We start from the raw sequence: 23494 nt of genomic DNA on the forward strand, positions 1-23494 counted from the left end.
ACCTCAATTTTAACCTGTTTGGACTAGATTAGAGTGATGGAAAAAATGTCATGGGTGAGATTCCAGCCCAACCTCTAGATGGGAAAAGTTTTTCCTCTATAAATAGTGCCACGCTTTTTTGGCTGTAACACTTCTCTCGCTACTAAATTAGAATTCACAAGTCTTCTGCAGGATTCATAATGGGATCAAAGATTAGAAACTTCTTTGAAGTTTGCCTGCCTTTGCTCCACTGTTAATACATACCTGCACTAATCCACTGTGGTTCTCCTAAACTAATCAGTCACTCTCCCTCCCAAAAGGGACAAGTACACAGGCTTTTTTCAAATCCCCATTTATTTGTGTTCATTATCCACACTTCATTTTGCAAGGGCATAACGTTTTGTTAATTGATTTTTCAGGTACTGTAAAGAGGCCAGCTCTGTTTTCTGAAACCTTTTGGTCTAAATGCGATTTGCCAGTAATATTTACCGTACTTATAACTTTGGTCCTGTTTATTGCTAGTAAGGCACACAGTGGATTGAACTGTGTGTGTAACAAATTCATAAAATTTCACCTTTGACAACAGCTATTAATAATATGATTGCAATGAGATCATCTCAGACTCATTTTTTTAATTTGGTCCTTCTTGAAAGATATTAAAGAAACACTGAGCCTCAAGGTTATTTGCCTCTTGTTTAGACCCTAATTGACCCTAAGCAGAAATTACACAAGGAAAATATAATTTCAAAAATCCTTTCAAAATTTCTATAATTTAAAACGGTGACATAGGTATTTCTTTGTCTCACTGTGACTCAAAATTGGCTCATAACTACCATACAAACTTCTATCTTTAAATTAATGCTTATTTTTTGCAAAAAGCTATCTTTGGAAAAAAGCCTATTATCATAGAGTTTGTAATTATTTTTGTCATTGACAGCAATTGGTTCAATTGGGCACCTGTTTGACTCATGGATTTTAAAGCCGGAGTCCCTCACTGTGCTCACAGGCTCTGACCTCACGGACAATACAAAATGTGGAATTGAACCAGATGCAGTATGCAGTGCTTTTTGGAGATGGATCTTTATGGATTTGAATGCATCTAGATTTCCACAAGCTTGAATTTCAGAGAGCACAAAAACTGTGGATGAAATCAATGAAATACCCAGGTGAGAGCTGTCTCCAGTGATAAGCCCCATAGTTAGACATCCAGAATTAACCCTTTCTAAATATTGATTTATGTACTGTAATGATAATGCAGGAGAGGGACAGGCTGAAGAGGAAAGTTTCTGATAAATCCTGCAAAGTCCTATTTCATTAGTGGGAGACTGTGAAGATTTTAACTGTGATTCTATTAGAAGGCAGATTAGTCCAGAATGGAGAAAAAAAAAAGAAAGAAGGAAAAAAAGAAAGAAAAAAAAATTTAAAAAGAAAAAGAAAAAGAGAAATGGAAGAGCTCTCACTTCTTCAAAGCTTTATTTCTTAATTTTAATTCAGGCTAAATTAAGAGATTAATCCATTCCGATGAATGCCCACAGGGTTCAGTTCTAAACGAGTATTTCCCCCCTCATCAGATAGAATAGGAAGATTAGAATATGAAAAGGAGACAATTTATAGTGAGTTTTCTGGTCTTCAGAGGGGTTTTAATTTGGATGTGACAGATACGTTCCAGCTGCTGCTTGCCTTTTCAAAAGGACATTTTAAGTGCTACTGTTCCGAGTGCTGTGCCTCCCCAGAAAGCCGTGTGCTGTGCTTGTCCCCGTTACAGGCTCCGGACTGACCATGGCTTTTCCCCAGACTTTGAAAGTTGCACTCCACCAGCAGCTCTCTTCCAACCCAGGCTGCAGAGCGGACCAGCCTCCTGTCCCCCTCATGTCCCTATCGGAGGGGACGCCCTTCAGGCTCCGGGAAGACTAGATGCTTTAGAAAATGGGATTTAAAGACTGAAAAAATAGTTATTTTAGAAATGGCTTTGCTGATTTCTTTGTATCCCTCTATGAAATGAATGAAGTCCATTATACTGCAATAAAAAAGTAGTCACGATCTCCTATCGACCAGGGCAGAACAAAAACAGCCACAGGATATCTTTAAAATAAAGAAGGGGCTGATGAAACAGCCCAGTACAGGGGTACCTAAGCAGGCTGCCACAGTAGCTACATTCACAAGACTGATCATTGAATCAACACCTCCCCACAGAGTCAAAGGAGAGAAATGGGTGCCTGTGATGGGAATAACCTACGTGGGGTGATGCACTGCCTTCTCCACTGAAACTGGTGTCCGGCAGCCTAGTGTGCGAGTGGTTTGAACTGCTTTTTACCCTCTGCAGATTAAACACTAAGAGTCACAGTGACTAAATTAGGCACTCGTAATCAGTCAAATAATCCTGTGTGGAAATGGGCCAGGAAAGAGGATTTGTCACTATCCATTTCTTCCTTGTCTCCCCATTACCCAATACCTGCAAAAACATTTGTACTCTCCCACCCCATTTTACGGACTGGAAAAGTGAGGTGGATAATTTAAGTCTCTCTTAAAAAGCCAGACAGAAATAAGCGCCAAAAACTGGAACTGGAGTGCCAGGTCTGAGCCAGGACAATTTTAGCACACAGACACAGAATCTCCCAGACCAGCCTTCTTACACCTAAAAATGCAGATTTTATATGGCATTTTACAACAATAACAAACATGATGATTAAGCACTCTGTTGAAGTTGAGCTGGCACAAATGCTTGGCAAAATTCTTTCAACTGTTCTTTGCTCATAAAAAGTGGACTTTGCAGAATTGAGGGTTTCATGGATTCTTTTCAGTTTTGACAAACTTCAGCTCAGTAAATTTGCAACCCCTCCAAATGTTTCAGGTTGGCATCTTCATATAAAAGCAGTTCTGCATTTCCAAACCAGCTTGATCTTCCTGCCTCTACTTACTCATTGCAGGGAGTGGTACGGACCTTCCCAGGGTGGTACGGCTTCCCTCTTCTATGTGCTCAGACGGGCAGGGGAAGATGTAACAGTGTAGACAGTAAAAACATTATCTAAGCTATTAAAATATTATCACATTTAAAATACTATCACAAGTACTGTATCTAAAACCCACTGAAATTAATGGACAACTTATACTTCATCGCTGCTGTTTCAATCTCTGCAAACAAAGAGAAACCACTCTGCCTACACCTCCAAGTCACTCTTTGAAGGTTTTTTCTTCCCAGCTGTAACAACTAGAGTATGAAAATGCTGAGAGCCGAAAGGCAGCTAAAATGTCTTTTCAGCCCTTGCTCTTCCTGGCTGACATACTGCACTTTTCCAGATGCTTTGCCCCACAAAGCTGAAAATCTTAATTTGATACTGTTCTATTTTAGTCCTATTCAGAGTGAAGTGATGGCATAACGTGATTCTTCCATCAAAATATTAATATCAGAATAAGATCAGAAGGAAAAAAATTGAATTTGTTATGTAGAAAAATGAACAGAAAATCAGTCACAGAAATATGACTGGAATGTATTTTCATATAGGAAAGTCTTTGTATTTACATACTTATGTATTTAAGAACAATTGGTGTATCTGTCCACAACGCCACAGTTTTGAATGTTGTACCTTTTTTGGAGGGAATTAGCCATCTATTCAAGGCTTCTGTGCTCACTTTAATTTCCCCATTTCTCCCACCTGAATCAGACACTTTGACATCTTTGCTTATTAGAATGAAAATTCAACATTTAGAAAGGCCAAGCAACACAAGGTCAAAAACCAGCACGAAATCTGTACGTTGAAGAAGGGATTGTGGAAGTTTACACAAAGCATACCGTTTCATATTTCTATAATTTTAAACAAAACAATAGCTGTCATGAGATACTAATGCAAGTTTTGAAATATTCATCACCATTTTCTTGCTATGTCTGAAAAGAAATTGCTTCAGCACTCAGAGCTGTTGCTAGATATTGAATAGCATTATGTCTTCAAGTCTAGCACCTTGCCAGAGAAGAATTGCCTCTAACCCCATGCTATTATTCTATTTTAAGAATCTTAAGCAACAGGGATTTCATCACCTGAGTTGGAAGATTATTTAACAGACTAGTAGACCTTATGATTACGAAGTATCGAAGTATTTCCCAATATTATACCTACATTCTTCCATTTCCTAAACTCATAGCAGTTATCATATCTCAACTCATTCTAAACAATCCGTCTTTCTTCCGATGTTCCACATATCAAACTGTTTCACAGTGCTTAATGAAGTGTTTCCCATGTGGTGCTTACAGCACATTAGAGTCTATTCTGATGAAGTACAGAAAACTAATTTTGTGAGCAGGATGTTCAGCCGATCACTAGAAATATAGACACAAACAATGAGAGAACTCTATGCCCCTTAAACTGGTAAAACAGAAACTACAGCCTGGGCACCGTGTTACCGCATTGCAGAATCAGAAGATAATATTGGGAACCACATCCCACAGCTGTGGGCCTTTGGTGTACAATGTGAACCTCTTAAGCAAATTTTATTGGGGCAGAAACAGGAGAAGCTTCAATATAGTGTATTTAAAATTCCAAGGGAAAATAAGTGAAGTTAGGTATTCTGTTATAAGTTAGCTATTTAGGAGTTTTTTCTTTAAGTTGACATAATTGTTTCACTCCATACCAAATCATACTGGTTTCAACCTCAACATGTCCTTGCTAGTCATTCACTTTTTCTCATGCTCCTCTTAGATTGAAGTATCTGAATTTTTCAATTCTAGGGAATTTAGGGTGTAAACAAACTTGGCAAGTTTTTTGACATACAAAAAACCCTCTGTCTAAATAAAGAATAACAGTTTAGAATATTATGCATTTTTAAACCTCAAAAGTAGTGGGCCAGAGCTGAGAGTAACCTTGAGCTTTTCAGGTAATCTTGAACAAAAATATTACTGGAAAAACCTATCTATCTGTGGCATGGAACAAATCTGTGGAGGGCTGATAGAAGAATCTGGAGCTGAGTCTCAGCCTGGGGTTTCCCAGCTGTCCCACGGGTGTCAGGCCATGTGGCTTTGCCCCAGCAGAAGACCTGCACTGTGGTATAGAGCTGCTTTGATGTGGGAAGCCATGGGATGGGAGGTGTGAAAGTGGCAGGGAGAGCTACACGCTCTGCACTGAGCAGAGAGGAACACTAGTAGCAACAAAGGATGGACCCCCTCTACTTCCATTGGTACAGCAAGCTCTCACTGCCTCCGCTTCTCTGAGCTGTTTTATTCAAACACAACTGCTCTTGTACGCCGTATTGAACAAAGAGCTCACCCTGAGCCATTTTAACCATTTCATTTTGAACACGGCAGGACAGCCAGTGGTTAGCCGTGGTGAGCTCCCCTGATCCATCCTAAGACCCAGCTTTGAAATGGAGTGGTCTTTGGCTTCTGTCATTGCATCCCACCTACTTCAGCAAGGTGAGAAGCTGCCTCACGTGCCACCATCATGAATGAGCTTCACAGACCCTGGCTCCCCTGTGTGCAAACTGCAAGTTACACATAAGCACCAAAAAGTGGATTTTAAATGGCCAAAACAGACTAGTGACCCTGGCTTGCAGGTCAGTTCCCTGCCACAGAAGCTGGTGAGATGCTGCACAGTTTGAATGCCAGAGCTGTCCCTCCAGCCTCAGCACACAATTGGGCAGGACCCCGTAGGAGCAGAGCCTCATTACAACTGATCCTGATTAGCAGCTGATGGCACGGCTGTCACAGTTGGCGTGTTATCGGCAAACAGCAGCCTGGCTTATACCCACACTCCAGGGACGGGACTCCAGAAAAGACCAGAGGACAAGCAGGCAAGTGCTGCACGGCCTGCCCTGCCCCTACCACGGGAAAAGAGCACAGTCCCACCGCTGCAAATCCATTTAATTGAGTCAATCAGAATATGCGAGCTATTGCCAGGAAGTCAGCCGAGGAGCATAGCACAGGCTCTGTGCACATCCAGGCTTACTGCTTTCAGAGAGGTCACGGGAAGGGGAGAAATCTGATGAAGAACAAAGCTGCCACATCGCAGCTCCATTAACAAACTTCCCCGCATCACAAACATCACGTCTTCTTACTCTAAACAAGTGGGGTTTTACTCTCTAAACAGTATTTAATTGGTATTAATATGCCAAAATGAGACACTAGTTGGGATTTCTGAAAAGAAATGTAACCATCAGGGGTTTGGGAAGAGCTAGCACCACAAGACATCTGGCAGGGGAGAGAAAAGCAAGAACAGGATCTCACTACGACCCCTTCAAGAATCACTGTTTCCCCTAAAACACTCTGCCCCTAAAATAAACCTGCGTCTTCCTCTCACCCAGCCATAGTCATCTGCTTTTTAGCAACTTACAATACATCATGATTTTTTTAATGGTAGATACAAGATCTTGAGGTGAGCCCCTCCATTTACAACAGTAGCAGCCCCTCTATTTATAACATATGCACACTTGTAAGATGTTTTCAATTACTTCTGTCTCCCTGACATGCAGAGATGCTGCTTAAATAGGAAATTGTGTTATCATGTATGTTTAAAGATTTCTAAAGCTAGATCATTTTGCATTTTCTACCCTACTGAGCTAGGAAATTAACAGTAAAACTTTATCCTGCCCTCTAGGAAGCCTGATTTAGTCAAAGACATGATCTCAGGTAGTAACTACAGAATCAGCTATTTATTTAATTTAAATAAAACCATTCTTCCAGTAGACAGTGAAGGGAAGAAATAATATGTCATGCTAAGATTCCTGAGCCAGTACTTCTCCCCTACATCCACTCTTGGGGTTACTTTCTGTGCACAATGCACTGCTGAACTGTGTTAAATAAGCTGCGGTAGAATGGAAAGCAACTAATTTGTGCTCCCGGGGTGTTGGGCAACTAATTTAACTCTTGCTGGCACATAGACTATAAATAGAAAAAGATGATAGAGTTTCACACTGATAACACCTCTATGAAAGTTAATAATTCAACAGTAAGGAAACAATTTTTTCTTCCTACCTATCTGCCCTATAAGGAGTGATGAACAGGAGTTGTGTTGCCTTTAATCCAAAGAAAGCAGGTGACGTTAGGTGTCTTCTCGTGTGATGACTTAGCCGAGGGCTGACACCCTAAGCACAGGGCGTGCCCTCACCCGCTTGGCAACACACCTTCTCCTTCTCTCACCCCAGTCCAAGAGGAAGCATTATTCATTTGGAATTAAAGACAAATGAAAGACTTCTGGGCTGGACAGCTGTGCATGTCACAGGAACCACACCAGAGAGATGACCTTCGGGAGGGGCTCATTCTCTTGCTCTCCCATGGAGGTGGAGGAAAACTAGACAACTGCTTAGATGAACTATCTAACTTGTCAGCAAGAGCAGAAGTGATAGGTCCTATTTTTCATCAGGTGACAGGCTGAGCTCATCTCTACACGAATTTGTGCAAGCAGAACACTTCCCCTGAGTAATTTTCGTATCCGTCAGAAACATTCTTGCAACATGCACAAGTTGGTCACAACATCCTAATCTCAACATTTAAGAGGGTTACCGTCATCAACCAAGTGAGCTGGAACAAAATGTATGTGCCAAATACTTCCACATCCTTCCGGTGACTGGAATACGGTTTCAGTTTTTATGGGCTTAATCTACAAATATAATATAAAAATACACCAGAATATATAAATGAAATCAACTTCTTTTAAGACAAATGACGAGTCAGATTTAACTTTCTGGGTCTGAGATTACTAATGCTTCTTCCACAGTTTTTTGAATGGAAATCAATTGACTCAATTGCACAGTTTGGACTATTTTCCTTTTAGAGAATTCTCAATTTTATGAACCTGTATGCATCCACTGTTTCAAGGATAATGCTGTACCTACAGATGTTTTTTTTTTTCAGATTCACACCTGAAATTGCTAGACCACAACATTTCTTGCAGAGACGTAGCTTAGATCTAATCATTAATCAGGTAATTCTGTCTCTAACCAAGGCTTTATGTAACCACATACAAAAAAATTACAACGCCAGATAAAAGGAAAAGCTTTCCGAAGGCATGAATGTAGGGTAAAAGCACAAAGCAACAGAGATTGACTACCCTCAAAGTAAAGTGTATTAGGAAATAAACAGAAATAAGTGATCAGGCCAACAGTAAAACAAGATACAAGTGCATATTTGGGGGCACTGGAAAATTTAGAAGTCCCTGGACACATTAGTCTTTGGCATTTCAATTACCCCATATAAAAAGGGAAAGAGAAAATCCTTAGGGTTTTTAACTATTTTAATTTTATTTATTTTAATTCATTTCAAATGAAAACAAACACTGAAAGATTTAGGAGCCTGCAGCATCTTGTCTCCTCTGGTGCTTCACATCACCTGGTCCCCCTGTCTGCACCCCTCCCAGGCTGACACCACTGCTTTGATATTGACACAGTTCAGGCTCAATCCAGTCTTCAAAGAAAAACGGGCATGAAAATCCCTCAATCCCCCTTTCCGCTCCGAGCCCAGGGCATGTGCACACTTCCCAAGGACTGCACAATCAAGTGAGTATTATTTTGTACTTAATAAAATTAACAATCTTTACAGAAAATAGGATTTGAAATGACATTTCAGCCACGGGATCCTTCCAAGTCTGGTAGATGAGACAACAACTACGATATCAGTTCTGATCCCTTTCATATCACTGGCATTATTTGATTAATTTTCTAAACTAAGTTTATTACAGTGCATATTAAGAGGCAGAAGAAAAGCAGATGTTGCTTGTTTTAGATATTCTTTGTCCTAAGCTGTTCTACATGCCTGCAATGTACTTACCAAACACAGTTTACCATGATTGTTTACTTACTTCAGCTTGTAAGAAGGGATATTCTAAGTAAAAACAAAACACAAAAATGCCTCAGGTTCACTTTTAATGTGATTTTCTCTGCAGCAGGGAAACCAGCCCCTTCTATATGCAATGTACATTCAGCACCTATTCATTTATTATTAATAATATTTTTTTAAATTACACTGGGAAATCAAGATACCAAACCTACAACTCAGTGGCACAGAAGAGATTAGCGAGTGCTGCACAGATTACATTGGTCCTAAATCAGACACAAACTCCAGTCTGGACAATTCTGGAATACATCTATTTAATATCCCTCCAGAAAGAGGGACACTTTTTGGACTTACGGTTGGTTGTCCTGCTTTGATCACTCTGAGCACTGTCGTTTGACTGGTTGCTGGAGACAGAGGATACGCTTGAGCTCCTGACAAAACCAAATGCGGCCAGCTTAGCTCCTGGCAACCGCGAATAACCTGGAGGACGAAGTCCAGACTGGCAGGGCTTGGGGAGATTTGATTTTGCAGCACTTGGACATGAGCCTTTCTTAAGATCAACTGAAAGAAGGAAAAAGAAGGCAATTTTTATTAAATAAACTAGACTGGGATATACTGACCATTACCTGTACCACCCAGCTACATAAAGTCAGTATAAAGGCTGAATACAAGTTGCAACGGCTGCTCAAACTGCAGTGATGTCTTATTCTTTGCTCCGTTAAAAAGAAGTTCTGTGGAACAATTACAGGTCGCAATAATTTTTAAAACATGAAATGCACCAAGGACCCATGACGCATAACTCAAACTTCCAGCAAAGTAACGTAGTTCAAGTTTGCTAAGATTTTTTTTAATGCTATCTTCTTTTATGCTGTATCGGTTTCTAATTTTACATTTGTTATGTGCCAATTAAAAGAAACTCATACACAGAGACAAAGACGCTACGCATAGCCTCCAATTTTGGAAACTATTGTAGAACGCCAACAATCCTCTTCAAGGACACAGGACTTCTTTGTATTCCATCAAAGGAAACACTTCTTTGAAAGCTTTCTTTCAAATTTTGCTAAAAGAAAATGCCCTTTTCTTGCACCAAGCCTGGGAACAAGGACGTGACCTGTAAGGTTGTACTTTTTTAACATACCACCAGCCATTTCCACTGATGGACTCCTCCTCACCATAAACCATCAGCCTATGTGAATGACATCAACCACGTCTCAGACCACTGCCAATGGCGGGCTTGTAACAGATGAAGTTAGGCAACAACAGTAGTTCAGCTACCACGTCTGCCTGTGGTAACTACTAACTGGTCATCTGTCTCTAGCTTGTGTCCTAACCCGTATTCTGCTCTTGCTTAGGCAAACTTTTCGAGGCAAATCCAAAACATAGGTCCATAAATGCTCCAAATTGTCTTCAAGGACCAAAGGTCCATGAACATGGCAGGACTGTCGTCAAGGAACAAAGATTAGAGTTTGCTTTTGATTGGAAGGTCTGGATACCAAGTGGATCTGGACCTCAACTGTTCATAAAATTTGGAGAGCTTTTCTTTGTAGGTTTGACAATATCAGATTCCTGTTCCTTGTGGAATCCCGAGCAGCAAAAATATATATTAAAAAAAAAATTAACAAAGTTCTCCAAAAGCTGATGCTAGAGTGTTTAATCAGTTATCGGGACCAGTGGGTTAGGAGACAAGGCAGCATTAAAACTATCAACATATTCTGCCAGAAAAGGCCACAAAGTCACCCTTTTTCCATTTTTATTCAGTGAACGCTATTTGTGCATTAGCCTGACACATACTTCAAAGGGGGAAGTGAACATTCATAATATAAAGGAAAAATAGAAATTAACTGCCCAGTAAGAATATGGTCTTCATATTATTACAGTATTTAATTCTTTTGTAAACTATGTAGGTCATATATAGCCTTATTAATTTTAATGAAGCATTACACTTTGAGGAGTCTTTATAGAAAATAAGACTAACTCCTTTGAGCAGAAAAACGTTATGGGGATTTTGAAAGATAGTTGCATACCTCATCACAATAATAATACTAAGCTTTGTTTAACAAAACTAAGCCTTTTCTGAAATAGAAATACGTGTAACACCAAGCTAAAAAGAGTTTTGTTATCCTATAAAACACATTCCTATAAAAGACATCAAAAAATGCTCCTTGCTCAACAAACAAAATAATTTCTACAGACTCTTAAAAATGCATTTTTTGTACCCACTTTTCACAAGTTGAGGCCTTTCTTAAGACACAAGGAGATGGATGTCTGACTGCAGCACCTTTACCAGCCCAGAGGAGGACATGCTGTTGAGAGTAACCCAAATGAAAATAACAAATATCTACAGTGTGTAATAAAAGACTGCTAAAATCCCCTTCCACTTTTTTGGCACCAACAGGGACAATTTGGGACTCTGATCCTGAATCTGGCTTCATTTGGATGATGTGAAGGTGGGCTCAGAGGTAGCTGTGGGCTCCAGGTGCAGGTGAAGAGCAGTGCAGGCACATTAGCCTGGAGAACAGATAAGCAGTGATGTTTACCATCAGTTTAGTGCCAGGCTTGTGCAGCATTGCTTTGACAGCGGTCTGTTACAGCTGGTTTACGGTCATCTGCAAAGCACCATCAAGCCAGACTTCTTCCCTCCCCACTGCTGAGGACATTTACACCACATCTAAATGACTTCATGGCACTACAGAACATGATCTCAATGTTTCCCCTCAGTGCTACCAGCACAGCTTGCAATTAGTGTGAATCACATTAACTGATTTTTATGTAGGAACAAGAAAAAGTGTCCAGTGAAAGGCTTTAAGAGTCCCAAATGCTAGAAATGACATGCTAATCATCTTTCAGACAGAATCTCTCTATTTGAGAGGACCGATACCTTCCTGCATTAACAACTGCTGCACGGCGGGACTCAGATTGGCTTATGCCAGTGTAAGGCTGCACTTTTACCATGGAAGGATGATCCTGTGCTCTCTCCATTCCACAGTCAGACTCGTCATGCCCCCACCAATGCTGATACAAAAACTTCAGTAGTATTTTGGATGAGCCAGACCATCTTGCTTACCCAGCTGGCTGCACTAGTCATACACTTGCTAGTGGCTTGGCATGGCCAAACATCAGCTTCACCAGCTACCTAAGGGACTAATTACACAAGGGCAACTGCGTATGATAAAAGGCACACAACTCAGTCACCGTATGCAAAATATTCGTTGTGTTGCATTGGTGACAGGACCAAGCCCAAGTAGCCTCCAGATTCGAAGCAGAGGCAAGTACTCATGGCAAGCAGCTGCAAGAGGAAGGAGCCTGCCCAGATCAGTGGCAGCAGGGAGAAGGTATGGGACTGTCTCCTGTGGGTTTTACAGGTTTCCAAAAAATGCACCAACAGGCCTGCACTTCGTAAGCTGAGAGTTGAGATTCCTTTTTCCTAAGAATCTCTGAAAATTGAGGTGGAGGGAGAAATCTTTCCCTTTTACAGCAAAAAGCTATAAATATCACAGATTTCCTGCAGCAGAATAGGAGAAATTCCACTGGGGCGCGGGGGAAAGTGATTAGAAATGGTTTTATTTAAAAAGCATTTGAAATGCACTTGCCCTAGGACAGTGAGGTTTACCTGGGTCTCCCATGACCCAGCTCAACCGCAGGGATGCCCACACTGACTCCCCAGGCTGTGCATTTGCTGCACCGCCATGCGACCAAACGCCTGCAGTCCGCGGCACACCGAGCACCACAGGTGTCACTGAAGAAGAATTTCCTTAAAACCAGAAGGTTTTTGGTGAAAAATTGCCCAGCCATCTCTATCTTCTCTTCAAAATCATTCTCCCAGACCCGGGCAGAGGATTCAGTGTTTTTTCTCACACTTCCATGCGTGTTTCAGTTTATGACTTCAATGCAAATTCCCCCTGGACTAACAATATTTTGTATCTTGAACTCATCATCATCCTTAAATTATTTTTCACTTCTCTTCTTTGTAATCCAGCTCTTCTGTACCACGAGGACCTAGGGGCAGGACATTATCCTCATTAGGGATGCATTCAAATCCTTAAAGCTAAGTAATTTTGTGCCTTCATTCTCATTAAAATACATGAGACATCAGCCTATTGTACGTATTTTCTGTTCTAAATATCATGAAGTTTTATGATGGATGTTCTTTCTTTATTTCTGTTTCTTAGAAGTATAGAACCACTCCTGCAAACAAGGTCTGGGAGTTCAAAACAAAAGTTATTTTAATGAGCAGCTTTCATTTTAATAAAAATCTGCCAAAATAAGCTTTAAAAATTGGCAAAAAGTCTTTCCAGCTGTCTCACTGCCTGAAGCTAATTATAGAATTAAGTATTGTTGTCTGTATGGCACACAAGCAATTTTCTATGACACTTCAAGCTGTTCCCATCTAGAAACATGAAAACATTTTGAGGTAGCGACTGATTGACACAAACCAGATGTGCCTGGGGAGCCTTAAGAAAAGTCTGAGCTAGGCTTCTTATGCATCCCCGCTGTACATGAATTGCATCTCCATGCACATGTATAAGCAACTTTCATGTGACTTCTCTGCGAAATCTGAAATAGGTTTTAGCTGAAATGAATGAAAAATTAAAGAAAGGAGTAAAACAGGTATGTCCTTATGAAAAAGAGTAGTGGTTCCAGACTTCAACTCCGCTTGCGATTCAGGGATCCTTGGCAAGCCTTTGTTTTCTTGTGGTGGCATTTTTTGTTGTTAATTTTTTTCTGGACAAGCATTTCCGTTAAAACTTTAATCATTAGGTGTCATTTTCTCTCAGAAAGCTCACTTTCTTTTATAGGATGCTCTGAACACCATTACTCTCATTTCATATTGGGGAATCTGGGGCAAAGAAGTTACCTGCAAGGTCACTGAATTAGTCAGAGATAATACAAGCAGAGTTAACCCACCTCAGAGTTAACCCAATCATTGATAACTTTGCAGATTAAAAACAAATCGCGCACGTAAGAAACATATCCTGTTGCCACTACCTTTGTGGTTTTCCTACAATAGACATAATGACTTCTCTCTGCACAAGAACTGAGGAAAGGGGCTTTAGAACAGCGGCTTTAATGATTTACATCTAAACAGCAGTAAGCAGGTTGTGCCCAGCTCCCCTGATGGTCTCTCATCCAAATACTGACAAGCCTGGGACAGTTCAGTTCCAAAAGCAAAACAGTTGTCACTGCTGAACATCAATTAATTTCTGATCGGCCAGTCCACTGTCATATAGTAGGAAATGATCACCTCCTCCTCCTTCAGATTTAAATGCCCCTAAAAACTGTTCTCTGCCTTCCCAGCTCCCAGACAACCCAAGGCTGGTTAGCACATTCTCACCACCCCAAGAATTTGTCAGCTCGCCCTTCATTCAAACTGCAAATGTCCGTGTTCACTTTGTAGCTGACATGAAAAGCAGCGGCATCCCATGGAAACATCTAGCACAGGAATTGTCAGTGCCTGAGCCACACTCACTGCATTTTCCACTGAAAGCCCAGAGCAGCAAGACCACTGCTCTGCGCACCGGAGCCACATCTTACCCACCCAGCTGCGGCTCATCGGCTGCTCAGAAGCACTGCGGGTGCCCAGCCAGTGACGATGTTTGGCTCTCCCCAGGGAGGAGGTAGGGTATGAAGCATTTGTCTGCTGCGGCAGCCAGATTGTTACTCATACCGTGCTTCGGACTGACAATTTAGCCTGGTTGACAGGGTCCCTTGGGAGGCAGTCCTGAAGGGCAAAGGAGTCCAGGAAGGCTGGATGTTCTTCAAGAAGGAAATCTTAAAAGGCGCAGGACCAGGCCATCCCCATGTGCTGAAAGACAAGCTGGCAGGGAAGAAGACCGGCCTGGCCAAACAGAGCTTTAGCTGGAACTCAGGAAAAAAAGGAGAGTTTATGACCTTTGGAAAAAGGGGCAGGCAACTGAGGAGGACTACAAGGATGTCAAGAGGTTATGCAGGTGTCCTGGTTCTGGCTGGGACAGTGTTAACTTTCTTCTCAGAAGCTGGGGGGTGTGCTGTGTTTTGGGTTTGGTGTGAAAGGAGCGTTGATGCTTTCATTGTTGCTGGGTGGTGCTTGCACCAGGGCGGGGGGGGGGGAGGGGAGCACAGCCAGGGTGGTGGACCCAGCTGGCCAATGGGGTGTTCTATACCATGTGACATCATGCTCAGTATAAAAACTGGGGGGGGGGCGCCCTTGCCCCCCATTCGTGACACGCGAACGGGTGACACGGTCGGTGGTCGGTAAGCAGTTGCATTGTGCATCGCCTGCTTTGTATATTCTGTTATTGTTGTTGTTCTCATTGTTATTATTACTGTTCTACATCATTTTATTTCAATTATTAAACTGTTTTTATCTCAACCTGAGAGTTTTCCTACTTGTGCCCTCCCGATTCTCTCCCCCATCCCACCGGAGTGGGGGGTGAGCGAGCGGCTGCGTGGGGTTTATTTGCTGGCTGGGGTTAAATCACGACAGCAGAGAGAAAATTAGAAGGGCCAAAGCCCATCTAGAACTTAATCTGGCTACTGCTGTAAAAGACACTGAAAAACATTTCTACAAGTACATTAGCAACAAAAGGAGGGCTAAGGAGAATCTCCACCCTTTATTGGATGTGGGGGGAAACATAGTGACAAAGATGAGGAAAAGGGTGAGGTACTTAATGCCTTCTTTGCCTCAGTCTTCAATAGTAAGACCAGTTGTTCTCTGGGTACCCATCTCCCTGAGATGGAAGACAGGGACAGGGAGCAGAATGAAGCCCCCATAATCCAAGGGGGAATGGTTAGCGACCTGCTACACCACTCAGACACAGACAAGTCTATGGGGCCAGATGGGATTCACCCAAGGTACTGAGGGAGCTGGTGGAAGTGCTCACCAAGCCGCTTTCCATCATTTATCAGCAGTCCTGGCTAACCGGGGAGGTCCCAGTTGACTAGAAGTTAGCAAATGTGACACCCATCTACAAGAACGGCCGGAAGGAGGATCCGGGGAATTACAGGCCTGTCAGTCTGACCTTGGTGCTGGAGAAGGTTATGGAGCAGATCATCCTGAGTGCCATCACGCGGCACCTACAGGACAACCAAGCGATCAGGCCCAGTCAGCATGGGTTTATGAAAGGCATGTCCTGCCTGACTAACCTGATCTCCTTCTATGACAAGGTGGATCCACTTAGTGGATGAGGGAAAGGCTGTGGATGTGGTCTACCTGGACTTCAGTAAAGCCTTTGACACCGTTTCCCACAGCATTCTCCTGGAGAAGCTGGCTGCTCATGGCTTGGACGGGCGTACTCTTCGCTGGGTAAAAAACTGGCTGGATGGCCGGGCCCAAAGGGTTGTGGTGAACGGAGTTAAATCCAGTTGGGGGCCGGTCACAAGTGGTGGTCCCCAGGGCTCAGTTTTGGGGCCAGTTCTGTTCAATATCTTTATCTATGATCTGGACGAGGGGATCGAGTGCACCCTCAGTAAGTTTGCAGACGACACCAGTTGGGCGGAAGTGTTGATCTGCTGGAGGGTAGGAAGGCTCTGCAGAGGGACCTGGACAGGCTGGATCGATGGGCTGAGGCCAACTGTATGAGGTTCAACAAGGCCAAGTGCCAGGTCCTGCACTTGGGTCACAACAACCCCAGGCAACGCTACAGGCTTGGGGAAGAGTGGCTGGAAAGCTGCCCAGAGGAAAAGGACCTGGGGGTGCTGGTTGACAGCCGGCTGAACATGAGCCGGCAGTGTGCCCAGGTGGCCAAGAAGGCCAATGGCATCCTGGCCTGTATCAGAAATAGTGTGGCCAGCAGGAGCAGGGAGGTGATCGTGCCCCTGTACTTGGCACTGGTGAGGCCGCACCTCGAATACTGTGTTCAGTTTTGGGCCCCTCACTACAAGAAGGACATTGAGGTGCCGGAGCGTGTCCAGAGAAGGGCAACGAAGCTGGTGAAGGGTCTGGAGCACAAGTCTTATGAGAAGTGGCTGAGGGAAATGGGGTTGTTTAGCCTGGAGAAAAGGAAGTTCAGGGGAGACTTTACTGAGCTCTACAACTACCTGAAAGGAGGTTGTAGCGAGGTGGGTGTCAGTCTCTTCTCCTAAGTAACTAGTGATAGGACGAGAGGAAATGGCCAGGGGAGGTTTAGATTGGATATTGGGAAAAATCTCTTCACCGAAAGGGTTATCAAGCATTGGAACAGGCTGCCCAGGGAAGTGGTTGAGTCACCATCCCTGGAGGTATTTAAAAGACGTGTAGATGTGGTGCTTAGAGACATGCTTTAATGCTGGACTTGGCAGTGCTAGGTTAACAGTTGGACTCAATGATCTTAAAGGTCTTTTCCAACCTAAATGATTCTATGATTCCATGATTCTATATGGCTAATTCTTGAGTATGCTGACATTGTCCTTAGCAACGAAGAAGTGGGCTTAATTGAAGTTAATGAGTAGAATTAAGTGAAGTTTTAATGAAGAGATCTCTGTTATACTTTTCAAAATGAGACATTAATCCCATCTGAATAGCCAGCTAATTAATGGAAATCCTAACACACTTGCTCCAATAAGTCTTTATAACCAAGGAAAACATATTCATAATTTATATGTTATAGACATAGTATCCTTCAATGCTTGTTTTGAATTACAAGTTTCCCATAGAAAGAGCAGAGTCAATTTACATAAAATAAACAAATGTTAAGCTTTTGGAGACACCATTACAACTGTAAATACATCACAGTTCAATGTCTTCCTATCTTACCTACAGTGCAGAATGCTTTTTCTTACAGTCAGGCTGCTTGCCTGACCCATCCAAGGCAGAGCATCACCTAAGGAGCAGCACTGCTTAATAAGGAGCTCCCAGCCAATGCCAACACGTGTGCCATGTCCTACAGACAAGGAAGGATCACTGCTCCAGTCACATTTTAGGCATCACACTTGGAGATCACACTTGTGGGACCATTCACTATTATTTTACTTTCTACTTGGTGTGTCTTAAAACTAACAAAACCCTTAATGTACTTGTAGTACTTGCAGTTCACCACAGCAGTTCAGGGATTTAATTATCAATTACTTTAGAGTCAGTTTTGAGTATTAGTATTATACACAGGCCAAACCACTCATCTTATCAGTGCTGCTTAAACAGACTGCTCCATTATGAATGGCATGGCAAAGGGGAATAAAATCCTCATTATGAGGCACTGCTTCTGTCCTCCATACTGTGCCACGGCGATTTCAGTTTAAAAGCCTCCACGGTGCCTCACACTTTGTCACGGGATGGCAACTGGCTGGATCCTTTTGCTTCCATTACCCCAGGGCAGGACTGAAATCACTAGGATTAGAAACTGGATTAAAAGCTCAGGATCGAGCTGCAAGAGATGCTGATTAGCAGTCTTGAAGGCAGGACTGGTATCCTTGAGAGAAAAATACCTCCTAGCCCCCAGCTGCTTTTGCTGCAGTCACCCAAGCCCTCACACCCCACAACACCCGTAAGCAAGGGTCTTACTGGCTCTGCTACCATATGACCATATGTTCATGCATTTTGTTTGCTTATATTTGTAAATATGACTCTATCGAAGCTGTGTTTAATCCTGTTTCTCAAATATTGCATCCAAACCAATAATGCAGATTAAAGTTTAATACCACAACTAACTGCCCAATTAAGGGAAAGTGGTTGAAAATGGTGTTGGGTACCTTATAACAATTGGCTAGATGGTGCCTGGCCCTACTCTGAGCCCCTCCAGTCAGCCCCACACCAGCTCTGGCATGCCAGGGGTTGCTGTCCCATCCAGCCCCTCCGTGGCAACCAGGGACCCATCTCTGGTCTGCGTTTGTGCACCGGTGTGGACACAGCCACAGGAACCAGTTCTCTGCTGCCCTTCCACTCCTATGCCAGTCTTGTCCTGTCTCCTCGTCACTTCAGCCTCTTTCATGAGCAATTCATTCTTCTCAAAAGGAATTATTAAAGACGAAAAGATTGGTATGCTGACCTATGAAGTTATACGCTGCTGACCGAAAGATTAAGTCATTTGAGGTGTACAAGGAAAAAGGCTTTGGACAAGGAAATGGTGATTATAAGCCAATATTGAATAGATAATTGGGTAATAAAACGCCAAAAATAAAATAATGTAAAGTAACTAATATAAGATATCAGAAATACATGAAAGATCAATAAGGGGAGGCATTGAGTCAACAGAGAGCAATGAGAAGTACTTTGCAACAGAGTAAGATGTTGCAGAAAAATTAAACACGTTCTTCATCTCGCAAGGAAAATGGAAGGTGAGATGCCAGAAGTGAAAACAATGTGTCCTGGGGTGGACAGAGAAAAACTAGAGACATTAGCAACCTCTCCAGAACAAGTCTTGGGTAATTTAAAATCAATAAAAACAGTCAGAGCCCAAAGACTAGATGAGACACGCTTCGGGATCCTGAAAGAGGTGGCAGACAGATTATTGGACTACCATGAGTTATCTTTAATAGCTTTGAAAAGTGAGGTATCAATAGACTACAGAGAAACAAACAAAATAACAACTGTAGGAAGGAAATTATGGAGAGCTATGAATTAAATTTGACCTCCAAAGTAGACAAGGTCCAAGAAATAATCAGTGATAAGATTAAAAAAACCCAACTTTTGAGAAATAGGAAAACTGTAGGAAATACAACTTCAGTGGAATATGAATTGCACTAACAGCTAGTGCAATTTCCTCATGTATACTTCTCATGCACTGGCATTTTTAAAGGCAGTATTACAGACAATAAATAGGATTGATAGGCTGATACTGTTTAGATTTTAGAATGTCACATAATATAGGAAGACAGTAAATTAATACATACAAGACAAGTTCCTATATGGATTAAAAATGGCTAAGGAAAAGTCATGTCTGCAATCATCAATGATGCAGGATAATATGGATGATGGATGGATGATTGATGAATAAAAACCAAGGCAACATTCATTTCCAAGGATCAGAAAAGACAGTGGATTTGTTAAAAGGTCCTGTTCCTCTATTCCTCTCATATATATCTCCCAGACTGGCTCCCGTCACGCAATGGCTTACCCTACTCCTATCCTAAACTTGCAGCCTCTTGCAGTTTCATTTAAATGGAAAATATGATCCAATTGCTCTTTGCACATGTATTTCTATGTTCAGTGCTGACTGAACTCAACTCACAGGGCTGAATTGGTATTTACTACCCAGCGTGCAATCTTGGAGTGTCTCAGAAGTCTCATACAGCTGAGCTTGGTCAGCTTCTGCTAACGGCATCAATGTAGATAAACTCCAGATGCAGGGTCAGATAGTAAAGGATAGTGGCAAGAGGCACTGTGTTATAGAGAACCTTGATTTTCTGATAAAACCCAAATCCTGGCAACCTGTATTACTGACTGATACTGTCCTCTCAGGGTAAGTCAAGACACTCTGGCCCATTTCCGTTCTTCTGCAGCTTAGTATGGAGAAATGGACACTGCAGAGAGAGAATAATAGTTTCCAAACACCTGCAAAGAGGAGAAGACCCCATGTCCATTCCAGATAGAAGAGGAAGTAAATTGCAACAAAGGGCAAAACACTAGGGAAAAGTTTTAACTTGAAAGCAGGTAATGCATCAGAGCAGCCTGCTTTCAGAGGCTGCAGGATCTCATATCGAAGGTTTTTATAAATAGTTTTTCATGGACAGGTTAAATAAACATCTATCAGAAGGAATCCTGTCCTGAGGCAAGAGGAGGGACCATATGACCCAAAGTCATTACTTAACTTTATCCCTTATGACTATTTTTAAAAATCTCTGCAGACTTGTAGGCTGTTAAACAGCTGCTATGTTTCACTCTGGCAATGACTGATTTTCAGTTGTCTCTGAACTTGCTGCTGTTTAAATGTACGTTGTTAAAACCTCCAAGCTTTTCCAGGCTAACAAGGAGTGTCCTGTAGAAGTAATTATTATCTCTGTCTTGTGGCGTTGTACACTTCTCCTTCCGACTCTCCTCTTGCTTTTCCCTCCCCTGTAATTCTGCCCAGGGTCATGCTGAGCTGGGCAGTAGCTGGGAAGAAAAAGGTATTAGAAATGTTCTCTCCAAAGAGGTGTATACTAGGGCTTCAGAGAATCGAGATCTCTGCTGGCACATCTGAACACATGTTGTTCAGAGCACAACATGGTGGGGAACGTCATATTCGACGGGGTCTTCATGATAGAAGAAAATGTCCCATTATCTTCCGAGGGCAGAAGTAAAGATTTTTCAGGCATTTACAAGGAGGAGAAAGATAAAAAAGAGCACAGTAAGAATTATTACTGAAGTTGATTCTCCTTCTTTGACAATGGCCTGTTAAACAACCTTTGTGCAAGTCCCAGACTCCCTAGTCAGCCTTGCTGCAGCATAAAGACACACCTCAAAGAGTGCTGTTGGAGCTTTGTAGTACCAGGTGAAGATGTTGCTCATTTTGTGATATTTCCGTCTGAAAAAAAAAAATCTTATTGGTGACCACAGTTAAAGGAAAGGAAAGAAAGTTCATACTTTACCTGAAGCATCAGGATGATAGAGGCTGGGAGCACTCGTTATTTCTCCTTGCTGATGGAGACAGCTACCCGAGGATCTTTGACTTGCAATGAGAATCCTGCTCTTGGCAGACGGTAATCTGGACACTGCACCCAGTCCTAACTGTGGCTTGAGTATCATGGCAGATCGATAAAAACTTGGTGGGACCTCGTAGTGAGTATATGGTGGAGGGCAAAATTCATCTTTTGCAGGCCTTTCCCCAACCTACAGAAAAATCATTAACACAGATATTATGCAATAAATCAATAAATCCAGAAAATATGGAGCTCTAAATTGCTTATAAAGGCTAATTTTCCCTCCTGGTGAATCTGGGCTTCAGAGTACTGCAGACTGATCATCACTTTCAAAAAGTGATGGTCTTACCATATGAATCGCTCTCAAAAATACGCACATCACAGTCTCAAGACACAACTAAACCCAAATAAAGAATTGATCTCTTCCCCAAAAGAAAATAGACAAATGGAAGATCTTCAATTAGTGAAAACGAAGTTATTGTTAAGTCCTGAAAGGTGATATTACTTACAGAGGTAGATACACTAACAGAGTGTGTAAGTGGAATTTTTATTAGAAGTTATTTAAAATATTCTTACTGAGATACAATTTTGGTGGAAGTCAGTTTTAACTTAGTTAAAAATAAAGCTGAAGGTATTTTCAGTTCATTTTATCAGAGAAATGGTATTGTCAAACTGTCTGTGTCAGGAAAAAAAACCTCTACATGTTCTTACTGCAAAATGTTCGTTGTAATCTGCCCCTGAAGTTCCTGGAAAGAGACCTTGTTGTGGAGGTGGGCACGTTTCTGTACATTACATTTTCAGGGGGCTATTCAATATTCCAAATCAGAGCTATAAAACCCATCTGCCCATTTGAGTCGGAGGAAAAAAGCAAATTTGCAGATGTGAAACATTTATTGTTTATCACAAATAGATGCTGCTTTGCTAAAATCGGTGACAAATCTCTCGGTATTTTAATGGGCGTATACTGTGAGGACAGCACAGTAAGTCCCAAGCTGGAAGTATTTCCAGCAAACTGGCTGTTACCGGGGAACTTGCAGTCAGGGAATGACCTGGTTCCCCGATTCAGCCCTTGCATCTTTCTACACTCAAGCTGGGCTCTGACTCCCATCTCGCTGTGCTGCTTCGTGACTCAGGACAAGGACACAGAGCACTGTCAGTAGTTTTCATCTCTCTCATTTGCAAAGAACCGTTTGCTCTTCTGGGTAGAGACCAACTTCTTTACCATTTTCTTATAAAATGCAAAATCATCATAATGTAGAAAGGATCCACGAATATTTTTTCAGTGCATCCCATTTAGGCCACGGGAAAAAAAAACAGCTTAGGAAATAGGAAATCTGAACTAAATTTGTTTAAAAATTAATCAAAAAGTGCCATAGGCTACCTAGGAAGAAATGTAACTGCCATTTAATTAACTCTGCTGTAAGTTATGATGCATATAATATGCCAAATCAATTTCTATTTAGCAATTATAAGCATTTAGAATATGCACTTCAACATTGCCTACAAAAGCTTTGATCCTAGCTGCTTCAAGAGCTTTAATCCTAATTTAGCAAATCTTTAATATGCTAAAAGAGAGAAGATTGGCCTTAAACTATTAAATATAGAATCTTTGAGGCCTTTGCACAGGAACTAGGAGGGCAGATGTAACAAACACTGAGCATTATATTTTTGCTCTATATTTTTTCCTTTGTTTGCAGTCCTATTTCCTGCCATTAGATCTTCCTGTTTCCTTTTTTATTATACTCCTATGACCTATTTCTACAAGTTAGGATGCAGGTTTTTGCTGAATAGATGACTCTCTAGGCTTGGACTGCAGGACATGTTTAGCTTCTTATTCTCAACTTCTGGATATGAGATTGTTTTCCTGGATAAGATTCAGTTTTCTTTTCTCTCCCTGATGAATTTATTTCAGTCAGATCTCACTATACGCTTCCTATCATTTCATATTTAACTGGCACTGAACATACCAATGCTAAGTAATTTAGTACAAGGAACAGAGAAAATCTTTAAATATAGAAACCTTGCATTTTTGATAAACTGGGTCAGCTTAGCCAAACTTTCAGTCACCTCATTTTTTTCTTTATTGATAGTATGCTACGAATAACACAGAAGAGCAACAAACATGCACACAAAAACAATCAATCACAAGCATAAAACATCTTCTCAAGCTGAGAGAAGTGAGAAGGATTTACCCAACTATCTCTTGAAGAGCCCAATTTTGGGGGACATATACTTGCTATGAAGACACAT

General features: G+C 41.8%; 1 protein-coding gene across 1 annotated transcript in view; it reads right to left on the bottom strand.

Moving 5' to 3' along the window:
• Positions 1–23494, bottom strand: part of MTUS2 (microtubule associated scaffold protein 2) — a 287663-nt gene that overhangs the window by 171160 nt on the left and 93009 nt on the right. The window contains exons 4-5 of the mRNA XM_075139830.1: positions 21194–21434; positions 9089–9295 (exon numbers count right to left, since the gene is read on the bottom strand). Of these exons, the coding sequence (XP_074995931.1) occupies positions 9089–9295; positions 21194–21434 (448 nt within the window). The remainder of the gene's footprint in view (positions 1–9088; positions 9296–21193; positions 21435–23494) is intronic.

The sequence above is a fragment of the Calonectris borealis genome, chromosome 1 (assembly GCF_964195595.1).
Source record: "Calonectris borealis chromosome 1, bCalBor7.hap1.2, whole genome shotgun sequence".
NCBI lineage: Eukaryota > Metazoa > Chordata > Aves > Procellariiformes > Procellariidae > Calonectris > Calonectris borealis.